The sequence below is a fragment of the Coregonus clupeaformis genome, chromosome 5, assembly GCF_020615455.1.
Source record: "Coregonus clupeaformis isolate EN_2021a chromosome 5, ASM2061545v1, whole genome shotgun sequence".
Classification (NCBI taxonomy): domain Eukaryota; kingdom Metazoa; phylum Chordata; class Actinopteri; order Salmoniformes; family Salmonidae; genus Coregonus; species Coregonus clupeaformis.
In genome coordinates this window covers 2062663-2079900 of record NC_059196.1, presented here as the reverse complement: position 1 = coordinate 2079900, position 17238 = coordinate 2062663, and the positions used below count along the sequence as shown (strand labels likewise).

Genomic DNA, 17238 nt, shown 5'->3' with positions numbered 1-17238 from the left:
TTGTGAGATACGGATTAACACTTCAAAGAGGAGAACATTCAGCTGGAAAATAAAAGGAAAAGGAGTTAAGAGCAAGGAGAGGACCACTGTTGGCCAAATAACAAGCATTCATCATACATCAAGCAGACCTATAACTGCTCATTGTTTGTTTCGACCAATAGGACCAAAGTAAATGGTTAGGGTGTGATGATCTGAAGTGTATTATTAATATGTAATACACTGGCTGTAACACTTGTAGACTATGACCACTGAATCTAAAAGCAAACCATAATATCCTATTATCCAAAACAGTCATAGAAAATTAACACAGTAGAACAATCATTTAACGAGACTTGATAGTATGGTAACGCAAGACTAGCATGTTTGTGACTATATAGCCAGAGACATATAGAGATCTGAATGTACAGTAGCTCTGCCTACAGCCAACACAATCTTGACCTCAAAGTTGATAAAAGTTCAAGGTAAATGATAGAGGATAAGGAGTGCATAGTGTAGTCACACGCTTGTCGTAACGATGGTCAGAATCTCAGAATTAGACAATCAATATATCTGGTGTCACAAAGACGCCACTCAATAGCGCTGAAAACCCCCCACTATATATTTCCATTCTTGTCTTTATTGCAACGCAAAAATAACAACTGTCCCTATAATCCCATGGCGTTCTGATTCCAGGACTGATGACTAAATGCATTGGGTCATCACTGAAAAAGAAAAGAGGCATACTAGTATCACTGTGTTTACGTATAAGATAAAATATTATATAATCAAACATAATCAAATACAAAACGCCAGCGCGACAGATTCTCAGACCCAGATTTAGGGCAGGTGTCTTCCAATCCCTCTCCTTACGACGACCCAAACATGATGAATAGTACATAGTGATTCAATCCAAAGCAAAACAGAAAATATTATAATATTACAAATATTCTCAAAACATTCAAATTTAAGGTGGACTTCAATTTGCATGATCAGGATCATGCAGAATTCCTTAAAATAGGTCAGTCTGAAATAGTATAGTGTAACCTGAAATAGTATGAGTGTAATAAAATGTTATAATTTACTTAAGATTATAATGACCACTACCCAAATGGTAAAATATGATAACATCTTCCAGTTTAAATTCCTTCCTCTTTCATAGGGCACTACTACTGCATATAAATAACTTCTGAATCAACGTCTTGTATTTGTGTATCCATTCTGTTGATTGATGTATTTGTGGAGTCCTACTATACATTCAAGAATTAAAGGCATTTAATCATCAATTCTATACCCTTTAAGTTAAATGATTACAGTATTATTACAATTGTATTATTACCTTGTTGTTAACCCTACAAATCCTGCTGCGGCTTGTAGTTTAGTGTATGATACACATTTTCATAAATATCCCTATGAAGGACATGTCATTCCAAAATTCACTTTCTTTGTTTTTCAAAATAAATGACCAGCTTCAAGGTAGAGTTCAGTAAATCAATAGGCTATCTGAAGTCAATATACATTAATTAGTTAAAAGTGTATACAGCAAGGATACTGGCCTACTACATAATAACAGCTGCAAAGCCAGCCGTAGTTCATTTTCCAAAGCATACATGTCAAGTTCTCTCAAGCAAAAACAAGCAAAAACAGTTTCATTCATTCAAGTCCATAATCAAAACTCATTTTAACAGATATAAAGGCTGATAAAGGTTGAGAAGAATGAGTTCCTGAATTGTTGAGGTCCCTCACACTCATCTTTTCCCTTCTTCACCAGAGAAATGCAGCAGATGTACTGTTCCACAGCATGTGAACAGATTTGGGTTTCTAGGCAAGGTGGGGAGGTTTTAGGACCCACAGGCCCAGACAGAGACCCCAGGGGTTGCGGTCGGTATGTCTGTCTGTCTGTCTGTCTGAGCTACTCTACACAGAGATGGAGCCCTCTCTGAAGTTGGTCTTCCCTATGAGAACATTGAGTAGTGTGGCTCTCCCCTCTCGGGTCTCCTTCTGTGCCTCTTTTATGATGTCATCCAGCTTGTCCTCGTCTTCGCGACCAATGACGGTGCCCTTGCCTCCGTAACCATCTGCAACTATGTGGTAATCTAGGGAAGAGTAAAATAGAGACAGCATGTTGGATGTGTGACATGACATTCAAACAGATGACATGGGCTAACAGAGACATTGCATGTGTGAGTATGGGCACTAGAGATCCCCAGTGTGGTGGCAGTGGGGGTACAGTAGGCCAACATAAATACCTGTGAAGGCCAGGCCACAGGCCACATTGCTGCCCAGGATGGGAACCTGCTCCCTGGAGATCTGGCTCCAACAGGCATCGTTCCCCACCAGAGCAATTACTGGCGTCTGGGAGAGAGAGGGACAAAGCAGATTAACTGGTCTGAATGCATGATTAGTTAGTTGATAAGTTGGTCTGAATGGTAAATTGGTTATTACTATACCTTGTGTCTGGTAAAAGTGTCAAATTCGGCAACACTGTATCCAAGGGATCCATCGCCATAGATGATCCACACCTCAATGAGAAACTTAGTCAGCTAAACTCAGCCAAAAATGGTGTTTCACAACATGAACAAACCTAAACTCCTATAAAACAGTGATCGATAAAGCCTGCTTGGTATTCTACTGTACCTCTGACTCAGGTCGACACAGCTTGGCTCCCAGAGCAAACCCTCCTCCAACACCAAGGGTTCCAAATGCTCCTGTTAGAATGACAAAAAACATCAGGTTATCATCCATTAAGACATCAAGAACGTCCCGGATTCAAATTCAATAAACAAGTCCTATTTGTTTTATTGTACATGTTAATACCTCTCTTACTCAAGTGACCACATCCTATAACACATTTCAAAACATATTTTGTCTATATATATATATATATTTTTTTTTTACTCCTAACACTGAGGATCCTGACCTGGATCCAGCCAGCGGAGTGGGCCCCTTGGTCTCATGATGTAGGCAGCACTGCCCACAAAGTCGCCCCCATCCGCCACTATGATGCTGTCGTCAGCCATCAGCTCATCGACACGGTGCAGGACACTCAGGGGGTTCAGGTGGCGGTCCGTCTTCTCATCAGCCTTCCCCCTGCACGGAAAACACAGAGCAAAACACACTTTCACAGGGAACTAACACACCTTGTATTGTCTGTGTTTGGTGCACTAGATGTACTGACTGTAGTCATTTGCATGGAGGTCATTGGTTAAGTATACAAAAAAAAACAACTGTTGGCTTTCTGCCCAACTGGCTGAATTAATTCCACAAGTGTACCGATTAGCCTTCTCTTTGGTGACGTCTCCTGCTTTGAGACTCTGTGGCCAATCCTCGGGACATTTGTGGCCCATGAGGCCTTTGGAGAGACGGAGTAGGAAGGAGCCTGCATCTCCTAAAAGACAAACAGAAATGTGAGACTCCAAAAGATCAAATAGCTCAAACAGGTAGTGGCAGAACTCTGGACAATTCAGACAGCTGTACCAACCCTGAATGGCCACAGTGGGCTTCCAGAACATGTCAGAGTTCTTCAGAAGTTGAGTCTTGTCTCTGTTGACAGCAATGATCTTGCTGTGCCTGTTCAGAACTCTGCCGTAGCTTAATCGGAAGTCACATACAGTTCCTGCAACACATACCACCACTGTGAGAGAAGCCTCAAAGATACAACAACTGTATGGAGACAAGACTTACAGTTGGCTGTTAGTGTCTCACCTGCTAGCAGCACAAGGTCTGCGTACTTTAGGGCGTCCCTCCTGTTCTGCCTGATGTGCAAGGGACTGTCCCTACCCAGCATGCCACGGGACATTCCACCCAGGAAGCAGGGGATACCCAGGGACTCCAGGGCCGCCCTGTAACAGGACAACTATATGAAATGGCATTGAATGGACCAGAAGTCTGATGATGTCTTGTGTAATATAAATGTGGTTGTTGAAATACCTGATGTCATCTGCAGGTGTTGGAGGTAGTGTTGCCTGGCTCCCCAGTAGGATAACAGGCTTCTTGGCTCTGCTCACCAGCTCTATACACTTTTGTACCTGATGACAGATCACTAGAGGTTGAGCCACAAGGGTCACATAAAAAACATGCCTTCATGTCTATTGGAAATCTGTAACTGGTTACAGTACGAACTAACGGCTTCTACCAAATGAAGCCTTTCTCACTGTTGTTAGAGAATGACTAAGGGTTAGTTAGTCTTGCCTGATTGTCTGTGGCATGAGGGATGTGCACAGGGAGAGGTGACAAGTCTCTGGTTTCCCAGGCCCCAGCAAACAAGTTCTTTAGGTGATTGTGGAGGTACCTTATGGAAGGAAATATACAGCATCTGTTACTTTCACAAATCACAAGGGATGTGTGAAAGTATGGTCATGCACAATCCTGCTGATTACTTACCAAGTGACAACTTTCCCCATTATTCCCTTGGGAGGGTTTTTCACTCCGAACTCTTTGGACACCAGGTGGAAGGGGTAGAGTGTGTCAATGGGGAACTCTATGAACACAGGGCCTGGAGTTCCAGACTGGGCGATGGCCAGGGCCTTCCTCACCGTGGGGACAATCTCCCTCACACTCCTCACCGAGGCGCAGAACTTACACAGCGGCTTGAACAGGGACATCTGGTCAATGTCCTGCAGTGCTCCTCTACCCTGCACAACAAAAGTTCACCAAGAGGTCAAACCTCCACAATGGATAGGGGGAATTAGATGTTATTATAATCACCCACAGTCACACAACTCTACAGCGCAAGCTTATGGTATTTTGTTGATTTTGTTGACTTGCTGGCGCATCGTGACCTTAGCCTTAGTGTTATAATATAATATAATATAATATGCCATTTAGCAGACGCTTTTATCCAAAGCGACTTACAGTCGTGCGTGCATAATTTTTTTTTTTGTGTATGGGTGGTCCCGGGGATCGAACCCACTACCTTGGCTTTACACGCGTGTTAATGTTAATGTTAGGACTAGGGTACCCCCATGCAGCTACACCAGTAAAAGCCCTTAGACTCTCACCTGAAGTAGTGTTCCAGCAGCTCCCCCTATGAGAAGCAGTGGAGACTCGGCCATCTGAGCGTTCTTCACTGCTGTGACTGTGTTAGTCAGGCCTGGGCCAGCAGTCACTGCAGCTACACCTACAGTGCCTGTTGGAGGGAGAATCACTGACAGTGTCAATGCTACAGTATGAACACGAGTAGAATACAGTGCACTAAGTAAGTTAAACCAGTCCCGGACGGTTCAGCTCGACACTGTAGGTAAGGTATTTGGGATATTATAGTAGGTAATGTATGGTACTACTTTACCTGAGAGCCTGGCTACAGCGTCAGCTGCAAAGACGGCAGTAGCCTCATGCCTGGTGTCCACAATGCGGATGCCCAGCTTCTCGCAGGCCACCAAGATGGGCGAGATGTGCCCCCCCACCAGGGTGAAGACAAACTTAACCCCATGGGCACGCAGAACCTCTGCCACACTCTCTCCACCATGGCGAGGGCTCTGGGTCTCAGTCTGGGGGAAAAAGTAGAGAACTCAGGGAAAGGACTGAACAGGCAGATCTCAAATCAGGGTCATGGACAATGTATAATTTGGTTTAATTAACTGAAAAGGGATGTCGTAAACTAGAAAAGGCCTATTGTTTATCTATAGATCACTATCTTGTATTTAGCAATGAACTGCATATTGTATTTGAAGGCCTAATGCTCCTTATGTAGCCTATTGTATGACTTCTGAAGAACCTGCAATGTGTTATCATGGCCTTAGTGTTAGATAGCCACAAGGTGGTTCTCTCACATGCAGCAGGGTTACCTTTCACCTACTAGATGAGTATCTGAGTATTATGCAGGTTCACTTAGGCTAGGTGGAGGAGTAAATAAAAAGAAGACAGATACTGTAGTAAGGCATGAACAAGGTGTTTTGCTTATGAGAATGCCAGGTTGCAGGTGAGTTTAAGAGTTAAGACAGCAAGTGAGCAGGCTGACACAAAGTTAGAATGAAACATTGTTTACACGGAAGTGACTTACCTTATGAAACAACTGATACAGTAAACCAAGTTTATACGCTACAAATACTAGTCCTCCGAAGGCAAAACCAACAGAGCATCCCATCGCGGTGGTAATCTCCATTTCCAAGCGAAATGTGTCAAAATACGGAAGCGAGTCCTTAAATAAACCACTATCCAATATGTTTTGTGGATCGAATAGCTCTCCAGTTTAGGCTGCTGTTCATCCAATGCACAACCTAGTAGCAGCGCTATTTATAAACAGGCATTTCAAATGCACAATTTACTAGCCTACTGTACAAGAAACGCGTGTAAAGCCATACTCCACCCGTTCGTGAAATTCTTCTTCTTCTTCTGTGGGTTTTATGGCGGACTACATCCAAAAGTTGTATTGCCGCCACCAGCTGGACGGTTTGAAAAAAAAAAAAAAAAAAAAAATCCATACTTTATAGTGATACTAACAATCCACTCTAATAAAAATAGTACATTGCCAAAACAAACTTTTAGTTCTCCATATCTCCTTTCTCAGGCTCTAGGACCTGAGAAGGTGGTACGGCTTTTGCTAATATTCCATTGGGGATGCTTTGCTGCCTCAGGACCTGGAGGACTTGCCTTAATAGAAGGAACCATGAATTCTGCTCTATATCAGAGAATTCTACAGGAGAATGTCAGACCATCCGTCTGTGAGCTGAAGCTGAAGCGCAGCTGGGTCATGCAGCAAGACAATGATCCAAAACACACAATCAAGTCTACATGAAAATTGCTAAAAAGCAACAAATTTGAAGTTTTGGAATGGCCTAGTCAAAGTCCAGACCTAATCCCAATTGAGATGGTGTTGCAGGACTTGAAACTAGCAGTTCATGCTTGAAAACCCACACATCACTGAGTTAAAGCAGTTCTGCATGGAAGAGTGGGCCAAAATTCCTCCACAGCGACGTGAGAGACTGATCAACAACTACAGGAAGCATTTGGTTGGAGTCATTGCAGCTAAAGGTGGCATAACCAGTTATTGAGTGTAAGGGGGCAATTACTTTTTCACACAGGGGAATTGGGTGTTGCATAACTTTGTTTATGAAATAAATGAAATAGATATGTAATTGTTGTATTATTTGTTCACTTATGTTCCCTTTATCTAATATTAGGTTTTGGTTGAAGATCTGATAACATTCAGTACCACAAATATGCAAAAGTAGAGAAAATTAGAAAGGGGGCAAATACTTTTTCATAGCACTGTAACCCCCTTGAGGGGAGCCCTGTTCCGAAGAGACACACACAACACTTCAAACTTATCAAATGGATTAAGACACAACGCACGTTCCTTCTGATCCGTTCCTTCTGATCCGCAGAATCTCAACAAAAAAACAAGCCCGCCTTTCGTGATCCTCACAGCCTTCAGTTTACCCAGCACTCTCTCCACCAGTTTGGATAACTCAAATTGTTTCTTCAAGATTGGTACTCTGCTCAGCTGTTCCTTATTAACAAATCGTACTCCTACTAGATACGAAGGGTCATTCTCATCACTGTACCCTACCTTGCTCCGTTCTATATTGTGGAGCTCCGCCCCATAGGGGAGCTCTGCTCCTATTGGTTTACCCCGCTGCCTAGGTGTTAAGAGAATTCCTATCTCTAATTCAACCTAAGCTTGAATCATTACCAGAGGTTGTAAGGCTCTGGTTTTAATCATCAATGATTCAAGGTCCACAACCCACAAGTATTATCTGTATTTTTATTCATGGAGAGCTCTGACGCCAAAAACACATACATACGGTTTTATACCTCCTGAACTTGACTCCTCCCACCTTTAGGTGGCTTTTCTAAACAGTTTCCGCCATCCCCTTCACCCGTGAATGTTTAGTACCGCCCCCTCTGTTAGTGGGTTGACACTACATGATAATTGTAACATTGTTTACACATTTTATACTGTATTTGGGGTGAAATCCTTTAGCTTTAGCTTAAAATACAAATTAATCTATCAATCCACCCCTATGACTAAATCATTTCATATTCAGGATAAATGTATTTACAAACATGATTAATCTTAGAGATTAGTTATATTTATCTACTTCCAATCATAGGTCTTCTTTTTAGGATTTTCCCTATGATCTTCATACGTCAGAACCAATAAAAGTTTCATCCAATTGCGGTCTTTCAGGGTCAAAGTCCTCGTTATCCCCCAAGCCTGGAGGATCGTATTTCCCACTCTCCTGATCAGAGTCCGGAGTCGGTCCATCTCTTATCATTTGGTGAGATACTGCATTCACCAACGCCTTGCTCATCAATCCTCGGACACAGGGAACAAGACAACAACCACATAATACAAGAGTCCCCATACAAACACTGACTGCCCCTAAGATGGTTACTGCTATGGTTTTCCATTTACCAAACATGGTATCAAACCATTCTGTCCAAGATGTACTAACTCCTGAGTTTTCAGCCCATTCTTCACTTAGCGCAGTTAATCCTGCAAGAGCTCTGGTGACCGTCCCCTCCGGTGCGGTGTTGTTAGGGATAAATGTGCAACAATGGCCCCCCACCATTTTACAGACTCCACCCCTTTCTGCCAGCAACATATCCAGAGCCAACCGATTTTCCCAAGTCATGAGTGAGGTGGCGGATAATTGTTTGGAGATCCCCTTTACTGCATCTCTAGTCTGGTTAATAAATCGTTGTTGGTTGTAATAGATATAATTAATCCAATCCACATTTTTGTTTATTGTCACCCACCAGAAAAATGTTGTGGTAAAACCCTCCCATATTTGATTCATAGCTTTGTATTCGTCTGGAACACCCCTGGGGATGCCTATACCATCTATCCAAATTGGGCTATTTCCTTCCTGACCTATATTTATTTTTCTCCTGTTTATTCTTCCTTTCACTGGTCTTTGATGACTAATTCTTACAGGTTGGACCAACAATACTGGTGCACCCATCCCTCTGGTAATGTCTGTCGAATGCTCCCTTTGTTAGTGCATGCCCACCACACATCAGTCAGAGGGATGGTAAGGTTCATAATTTTTCCCCTCCCTTCCTTATCTAAATCAGTCACATTAATTATCTCCTTACAGCCATCAAAATCACCCAAGTTACGGGTGCCATTTCTATGTCTGTAACACTGGTATTCGCCAGGAGTTAAAGTGAATCTAGGTGGGCTGGCCGAGTATGCCAACTTTGCCAGCCCAATCCCTGTGCAATTGGGCTCTTTTTGATTGGACCCCAGGTCTAATACACAGGGATACATTGCCTTTGGCATTGGGGCGGTTAACATTGTCGGTCGCCCAATGGAGCATGCATAACAATTGGTCTCCCCCAAGGCCCTAGTGGTGTACTTCATCCACTTTAACCAGAGATTCTCATCAGGGACCCCCTCCACTTCCCCTTGGTTCCATTCTTGGAGGAGAAAACCTTTCATAGTGGACGGGTTAGTCGAATTGACTCTGTCATCCCTTGACTGATTTACTCGGTCTATTGCTGTTAGTGGATTAATGACAGTACCTGTGCCCCCCATATCTTTTGACTCCATGAAATGTAATCTCAGACAAGTATCCCGTCCATATTCGTCCGCGCAAGCCCAGTAAGTTCTTTTCATGTCCTCCTTAGTGACCTTTACTATTGTTACTACCATCTCCGTGGGGATGTCGTTATACCTTCTTATCCTCCATCTGGACGTCCAGCCCCCCCCGTCTCATATCTCCGTCCTCCAGTATGTCTAAATACCTGAGCCCAGGAACAATCCGCCGAGGGAGCTGAACATAAATACAATGGGATTTTATAATCCCACGTTGCTTGCTTATCTGCCCTGATAAGATCCCTGATCCTAATTTTGAATCTTACTCCCCACCCTTCTCTGACCCCTATTTTGTAGATCACTCGTCCTTGACGGTCAGTATGTCGGGTTGCTTCCCTTTTATTTCTTAATAATGGTAAGGCCATAGCGTAATTGGTGCGGGGTGGTGGTGGATCTTGACATACCAAGACTATTGCTGAGACTATGATGCAGCTCAGGGTCACCCATATTCCCAAAAACCGCCAACCCTCTCCTGCCTTTAGTCCTTCTGCTTGGTACCACCCCATACTCACACCCTAAGAACACACTACAGTGATGATAGGTCGGGGTAGGAGATCTTCGTTGACAGAGGTGATCCCCGGACCCTATTCGGTCTAGTTCTTCTCTTCAACTCTGCGTGTGCTAAGTGGTGCTTGTATGTGGTCTTACCTTCTTGCAGTGGGTAACATGGACCCAGGTTCCTCTCTCTGCTATTCTAATGGCAAAGGCGGTGACCAATATAACCTGATAGGGGCCTTCCCAACGGGGCTGTTTCCAGTCTTTCTTCTTTATGGATTGTATCCACACCCAGTCTCCTGGTTGGATAGAGTGGGTTACCCTCTCCTTTAGTTCTCCTGTGGGGCACAGAATCTTTGACATACATGTTTGGTTAATGAACAGTCTTCTCATATGTCCCGCCAACGTCCCTTCTACTTCTATATCTGCCTGCTCTAGTCTGCCTAACTCAGGCATTCTATATGGTCTCCCAAACACTTTTTCAAAGGGGGATAACCCATCTTTATCCGGTGTTACCCTAATCGTCATTAATACTATTGGTAGACATTGTACCCAATTTCTTCCTGTACTCATGTGCGTTTATCTCAGACGTGATTTAATCGTCGAATTAGTGCGTTCAATCAAACCCGCTGATTCCGGATGATATGAACAATGTTTCTTCATATTAATATGTAACTTCTGTCCATTATTATCTATCACCTGGTTAGCGAAGTGAGACCCATTGTCGGAATATATAGTTTCTGGCAATCCGAATCGAGGGATTATTTCCTGACATAAAGCTTTAGCTACTGTGAATGCATCAGCGGAGGGGGTTGGAAAGACTTCTACCCATTTGGTATACTTGTCTATCACAGTCAAACACCATTTTTCCCCTTCACTTCTTGTAAGTTCTATAAAATCAATTTCCAACTGTTGGAATGGATACCTGGCCTGGGGAAATTCCCCTTTTGGTGCTCTCTGCTTTCCTTGATGATTACTTTGTGCACATATAACACACCTAGGTAATTTGTTATCCCGTATGCTACAAAGTGCTTTCTAATTATTTCCACCATCCCCCCGGTTGATACGTGACTTTGCCCATATATCAAAATTGCTGCATATCTAAACAGAGATTTTGGTAATATAGGTAAATTACCCTGATGCCAAATCTCCCCCTTCTTGACTGCTCCCAATTTTTCCCATCTAGTCACTTCCTTCATTGGTGCTCTCAACTGGCTCTCCATCAGTAATGCTTTATCAATGTCCACCTCTTCTTTCAGATGTAAGTATGTGGGTTTGTGGTTTGAGACCTGCCTTTTTAGCTTCCTCGTCTGCCTTTCTGTTGCCGTTGCTTATGCCATCTACACCTTTAGTATGAGCATCACATTTACAGATAGCTAACTTCTCTGGTAGGAGTACAGCATCTAAAAGATTCAAAATTAACTGGGCATGTGTAAAGGTTTTGCCAGAAGTGGTTACCATTCCCCTGTTTCTCCATTGTGCAGCAAATACGTGTACTGTATTAAATGCATAGGCACTATCGGTGTAAATAGTAACCTTTTTCCCTTTACCCAAATGACATGCCCGAGTGAGAGCCACTATTTCTGCCTGCTGTGCAGAATAATTTCTAGGTAATGATTCAGCTTCTAAGACTTCAGTCTCTGTTACAACTGCATATCCTGTAGCATTCGTACCATCAGGGTTTTTTCTTGATGAACCATCAACAAACATAGTCACTTCCCCATCTACTAAGGCTAGGTCTTTCATGTCAGGTCTTGGTAACACAAGTTTCTCAGTTTCAGTTATACAATCATGTGGGCTGCCATCTATTGCAATAGGAACCAGAGTAGAGGGGTTCAGAGTTGTACACCTTTCAATGGTCAAATTAGGCATATTTAACAGAATTATCATACAAGATAAATGTCTAGCGGGTGACATATAGGCCATCTTATGCTCCAACAACAGTATGGATACTGCATGCGGAACCTTTAGGGTTAAATCGTGGTACAAAACTATTGATGCCAAATCTTGCACTGCCTGAGCTGCAGCCACCACAGATTGTAAACATAGTGGCATTGCTTGTGCTACCTGGTCTAATTTAGATGAATAATATGCAATGGGTTTATTCTTATCTCCATGTTTTTGAGTTAAGACCGATGTCATATATCCTTCCCTACAGTCTACCGTTTGGGTAAAAGGCCTGTCATATCTAGGAAAAGCTAAGGCTGTTTGGGAAGTGAGCAACTTTTTTATCTCTATAAATTGTTCCTCCGCCTCGGAGTTCCAAATGATTTTATCATGGGCTGCCATTGCCTTCCCATAGATAAGATCACTTAACTTCCCAGTATGCAGTGCATAATGCGGTACCCAAACTCTACAGTAGTTTATCATCCCCAAAAAGCTCATCATTTGTTTTTTGTTCAACGGTTTTGGCGCTCCAAGTATTGCAGTTTTCCTGGATGAGTTTAACATTCGCCCCTCCTGAGTTATAGTGTGTCCTAGGTAAATCACCTCGCTCTGCCAAAGTTTAAGTTTCTTTTTGCTCACTTTGTGTCCCTGTTCTGCCAGGAAGGTTAACAATTGAATTGTATCCCTCTTACATACCTCCTGAGTAGGATTAGCCAATATAATATAATCTACATAAACTAACATTTGGCTTCCTTCCTGAGGTTCAAACTTTCCCAAATTCCTAGTTATAGCCTGAGCAAAGATTGTAGGACTTTCCGAGTAGCCTTGAGGCATCCTAGCGTAAGTCCATTTCCTTCCCTGAAAAGTAAAGCCAAACCACCCCTGACTATCCGGATGAACTGGGATACTAAAGAAAGCATTAGCTAAATCTATCACCGTAAAATAGGAGTTTTCTGGTTTCAATTGGTTCAGCAATGTATGTGGATCTGGTACACATGGAGCTCTGGGAATTATATTTCTATTAACCCCCTGCAAGTCCATGACCATCCTCCAGTCGGCGCTAGGTGCCGCCTTTTTAACAGGAAATACTGGAGAGTTGCATTGTGCCTCATCTCCAGGAACTATCACCCCTCCCTTAAGTAAATGATCAAATGTAGGTGTTATCCCTTTTATTGCTTCTGGTTTCATAGGATATTGCTTTTGGTATGGTCTATGATCGGATCGAGGAATCACTTGTACTGGAGCTACCCCCTTAATTAGTCCTACATCGGCTGGTCCTTGTGACCATAATTTGAACGGAATTGCTGTTAACTCAGCCTCCTGTTCCTGAGTTAAGAAAATCTCTTCCTGTCATCCGTTAAAACTTGTCTCCAGGTGGACCCCGGGCTGGGTTTTTGCTCTCCAATTCAATTTTCTTCTATATCTCCCAGTGGAGTGGCTATACTGATCCCCATTTGGTGTATTTTGCCAGTCAGTAATGTTTTCCCCCTGTTTTACCCATTTACCTAGTGATAACCATTCCTCTGCAGGTTCTTTCACTAGGGAAATATGGGGGCTCCACCTTTCTCTGTACAGCCTCTGGCTCTGTGGTCCCAACTCCACCTCTACAGCTGCACGTTTTTCATCATAGTGAACCCATTTTAACCCAATTGTTTTTCTGTGGTCTTTAACAATTCTTCCTCATAATCTGGGTTAGGGCCTGGGTGCTCATTACACCATAATGTACAGTGTAAGTCATCTACTGTCATCTTGGTTGATCCAATCACTAACTCATTTCCTAGGTCTATTAATGCTTTCGGTATGTCTGTAAGTCCCCCTCTTAGCAGATCCTGGCTATACCAATAGCATGGTTTTCCCTCCCCGCTCAATACCATATTATCCCTTACGACATATGCCTTCATACCCCTCAGCGTAGGCTTCACAGCTACGTTCAACTGAGTCATGGCATCCCTTCCTAGTAAATTTACTGGACACAGGCTTGATACCAGTACAGGTATGCATACCTCTCCCCCTGAATCTTCATGTTGTAAAGTCACAGGGGCTGATAATCGCTCTATAAATTGATGGCCCGAGGCCGAGCGTACCATGATTCTTTCCCCATTAATTCTAATTCCTTTGGGTATGTCGGCTACACAGATCGCTGCTCGACATGCCCCTGTGTCACACAATAATGTAATATTTTTCCCCAATATTGTTAAGGTGAGGTATGGTTTCTGTTCTTGCTGCAGAGCCAATTCAATTGTTTCCAACTCAAACACTTCACACCCCATAACACTGGGTTCCTCTGACCCCTCTCCTCCACTATCTGTCTCACTATCTTCCCCTTGTTCTAGTCATGCCTCATCTTCCTCTTCCTCCCTACCGGAACTGGGTGATGGGTGTTTGTAGGCCCTCTCTCTTTTTCCACCCCGATTATCTTGCTTGCCCCTTCTTTTATTGCCGCAGCTGCGATGGTTATGACCTGTCTCGTTACAGTGTTTACACGGGGCCCAACATTCCCTTGCAAAGTGTCCTTCTTTGTCACAGTTAAAACACCTACTTCCTTTCCCATAGGGCAGGAAAGAGCGAGGCCTCCCTCCCCCCTCTTCTGGAGTTCTACCTCTACCAGCTATCTCCCCTAGAGTAGCCATTAAATACTCTGCTCCCTTTTGTTCCTTTCTTACTCTATCCTGTCTACTATTCTGCTCATGATGGATTGCATATCTCTTGACCTCAGCTAACGATGTAGTTCCCCATCCCACCAAAATCTTCTTAATATTCCTGCTTATTTCTGGTCTCATTCCACTAAGGAATGCTATTTTTAGCTGCTGATGGTACGGAGTATCATTTCCCTGCCCTTGGGGAGGCTCAGGTATCCCACTATTTGCGTTAAATACATTTCTCAGTCTCTCTAAGTATTGGCTGATGGTCTCACTGTCTTCCTGTTTACATTCATGTACTTTGGAGAAGTCAGCATGTCGATGGTAATGTTCCCTTAAATTATTACACAATTCAGTTATTTTCCCAACATATTGCCCATCATCTGCCCATGGCAGGACTGCTCCATTGGCATCCCCTGAAACCCACTGCCCCTAAACAGCTGCCCAATCTTTCCCAACTAGGGTTCTGACTGCCCTCTCAATTTCCCCTGTGTTTAGCTTAAAGCTTGCTGCTAGACTCTCCAAATCCCTCCTGAACCCCTCTATTCCTGTCTTAGGGTGCACTACACCCTCTATAGCTCTTACTACATCTCGCTGTGTCCACGCCCTATATACATCCAGTGTGTCTGGTGCATGCTCCTCCCCAGCCCTTGGGTTCGGCAAGGCTATCAAAGGGTACTGGTCACCCCCTTCCTCATCATCTAACCACTCTCTCTTCCCTGGCTTATTGTAGTCTTCTAATCTCTTCAACTCCCTGTGTTTAAACTCTCTGTGTTTACTCTCTCTAGCTCTTCCTGCCTCTTTCTCTCTATCCAATTCTACCCTTAACCTGACTATTTCCTCTTGTAAAACTTCCCCCTCTTTGTTCTCTTTACTGGCCTCTTTACTCTGCCACCCCTCTTCCCGCCCTTCCAACATTCCGGCTTGGCCTTCATATGGTGGGGGAGGGACGGGGATTACTCCTAATCTTCTCCTACACATGACAACGGTATCATCTGGGCTTTCTTTCCAAGCTTGCTCTACCAACTCTGGATATAACCTCTCTGCTCTTTGCTCTGGGGGAGGCCCTGAAACTTCAATTTTTTCGTCCCTTTCTCTTTGCATCTCAAAAAATAATGTCCTTTGTCCTTCCTCTCTCCTTCGCGCCTCAAAAAGCCATACCCTCGCTGTCTCTAGCCCCTCCTTTCGCTGTTTTTTCAAATTAGTTCCACAGTGTACATGCATCTGTTTAATCATAACCTCTAATTTTTCTACTTCGAGATGCCCAATAAATCCATACTTCTTCTCCCAAATGGATCCATAAAACATATTTCTTCGATCTCTTCCTAACATATATCTTTCATCCCCCGTTAATTCTCAGACCTCTTTAGAAGCTTTATTTCCCATGGTGGAAAAATAAGAAATCCCCCCCTTTAGTAATAATTCCCAGAATTATTCTCCTAGGAGCTATTATTTTAGTGCGTCTCTTGAGCCAATGTTATGATCTGCTTTTTTTAACCATTTAAAATTATCCACCCGTAACCCAGAGTTTTTTATTTAAAACTCTGGTTTCATGAAAAGAGTCAGATAACCATTTTTTCTCACGCAACTTATTTTTAGCTCCTTCCTGTTTATACTGTAACACTGCACCCCGTACAATCACAATATTAACTAGTTTACATTGGTGATGGCCATTCACCCCTTGTCATTTTGGTGGAGACGGGGATGAAAACGCCCAAAAAAGTGCCCGCTCTGGTTTCAGAGATTACGGAACTTTTGGCGAAGGAGGAGGTCACAGTAGTTCCCCGGGAGCAAAGGAACAAAGGGCTATATTCGCCCTATTTCCTGGTGCCCAAAAAGACGGGGGGAATGAGGCCGATATTGGATTTAGACATTCTCAACGAGAGCGTAGCCAAACGTCCCTTCTGAATGCTAACGACAAAACGTCTACTGGAATGTGTTCAGAAGGGAGACTTTTGTACGAGCATAGACCTAAAGGACGCGTACTTTCATGTGCCGGTGCAGCTGCGTCACAGAAAGTTTCTGCGATTCACCTTTCAAGGGGGGGCGTACGAGTTCACGAGGATGCCATTCGGGTACGCCCTGGCACCTCGCACTTTTTCCAAGTGTGTGGAGGCCGTTGCATCATCAGGGAATAAGGCTACTAGCCTACCTAGAGGACCTACTGGTTCTCGCCCCGTCAGCAGAGCTGCCGTTCACTCACTCACACGACACAGACAGTGATTCATCTCACGGGTCTGGGGTTCGCTGTGAATTGGAAAAAGAGTGCGCCCTGGCCTACCTGGGGATACAGCTGAACTATTGGAGAGACTAGCACATTCCGTCAGCACATTCCGTGGTCCCGCTGGGACTCCTGCGCATGCGGAGGATGCAGCGATGGTTCGCCCAACTAAGACTAGACCCAGTGCGTCAACATCGTCGGTTCGTGGTGGTTCCTCTCTCGCTCAGTGCAGATCTGAACTATTGGAGAGACCCGTGCGTTCTCACGCACTGAGTCCCAATAGGCAAAGTGTCCTCCTACATTCCAGAGTTTACAGATGCCTCTCTGACTGGATGGGGAGGGACATGTCAGACCCAAGCGATAGGAGGTGTGTGGCCTCTTTCGAGTCGCCACATCAACCTCTTGGAGTTGGAAACGGTTCGACTGGTTCTGACCCACTTCGCGTCTACCCTTCGGGGTCACGATGTGTTGGTCTG

The 17238-nt window shown here is 43.8% G+C and overlaps 1 protein-coding gene across 2 annotated transcripts; it reads right to left on the bottom strand.

The window, feature by feature from the left end:
- Nucleotides 1-596: 596 nt before the first annotated feature.
- On the bottom strand, nt 597-6289 carry LOC121558375 (2-hydroxyacyl-CoA lyase 2). Of its 2 annotated transcripts, none has more exons than XM_041871775.2 (14): nt 5978-6289; nt 5264-5465; nt 4977-5104; nt 4360-4610; nt 4168-4267; nt 3907-4004; nt 3682-3818; nt 3458-3592; nt 3250-3364; nt 2897-3066; nt 2614-2684; nt 2427-2498; nt 2226-2331; nt 597-2072 (listed from the first exon to the last, which is right to left on the bottom strand). In XM_041871775.2, the coding sequence occupies exons 1-14, from the start codon at nt 6077-6079 to the stop codon at nt 1894-1896; spliced, it is 1866 nt and encodes a 621-aa protein (XP_041727709.1). In that variant the 5' UTR covers nt 6080-6289; the 3' UTR covers nt 597-1893. The 2 variants fall into 2 exon arrangements, with proteins under 2 accessions (XP_041727709.1, XP_041727715.1); XM_041871781.2 differs by having other exon boundaries at nt 1901-2072; nt 2427-2433.
- Nucleotides 6290-17238: the final 10949 nt, after the last annotated feature.

Excerpts from the sequence above, each read along its gene's own strand:
- LOC121558375 (XM_041871775.2), bottom strand. The coding sequence starts at position 6,079 with ATGGAGATTACCACCGCGATGGGATGCTCTGTTGGTTTTGCCTTCGGA. Across the intron at positions 3,067-3,249 it reads ACCAAAGAGAAGGCTAATCG|GGGGAAGGCTGATGAGAAGA; the intron begins GTACACTTGTGG and ends TTTTCCGTGCAG. Across the intron at positions 2,499-2,613 it reads TGTGTCGACCTGAGTCAGAG|GTGTGGATCATCTATGGCGA; the intron begins GTACAGTAGAAT and ends TTTCTCATTGAG.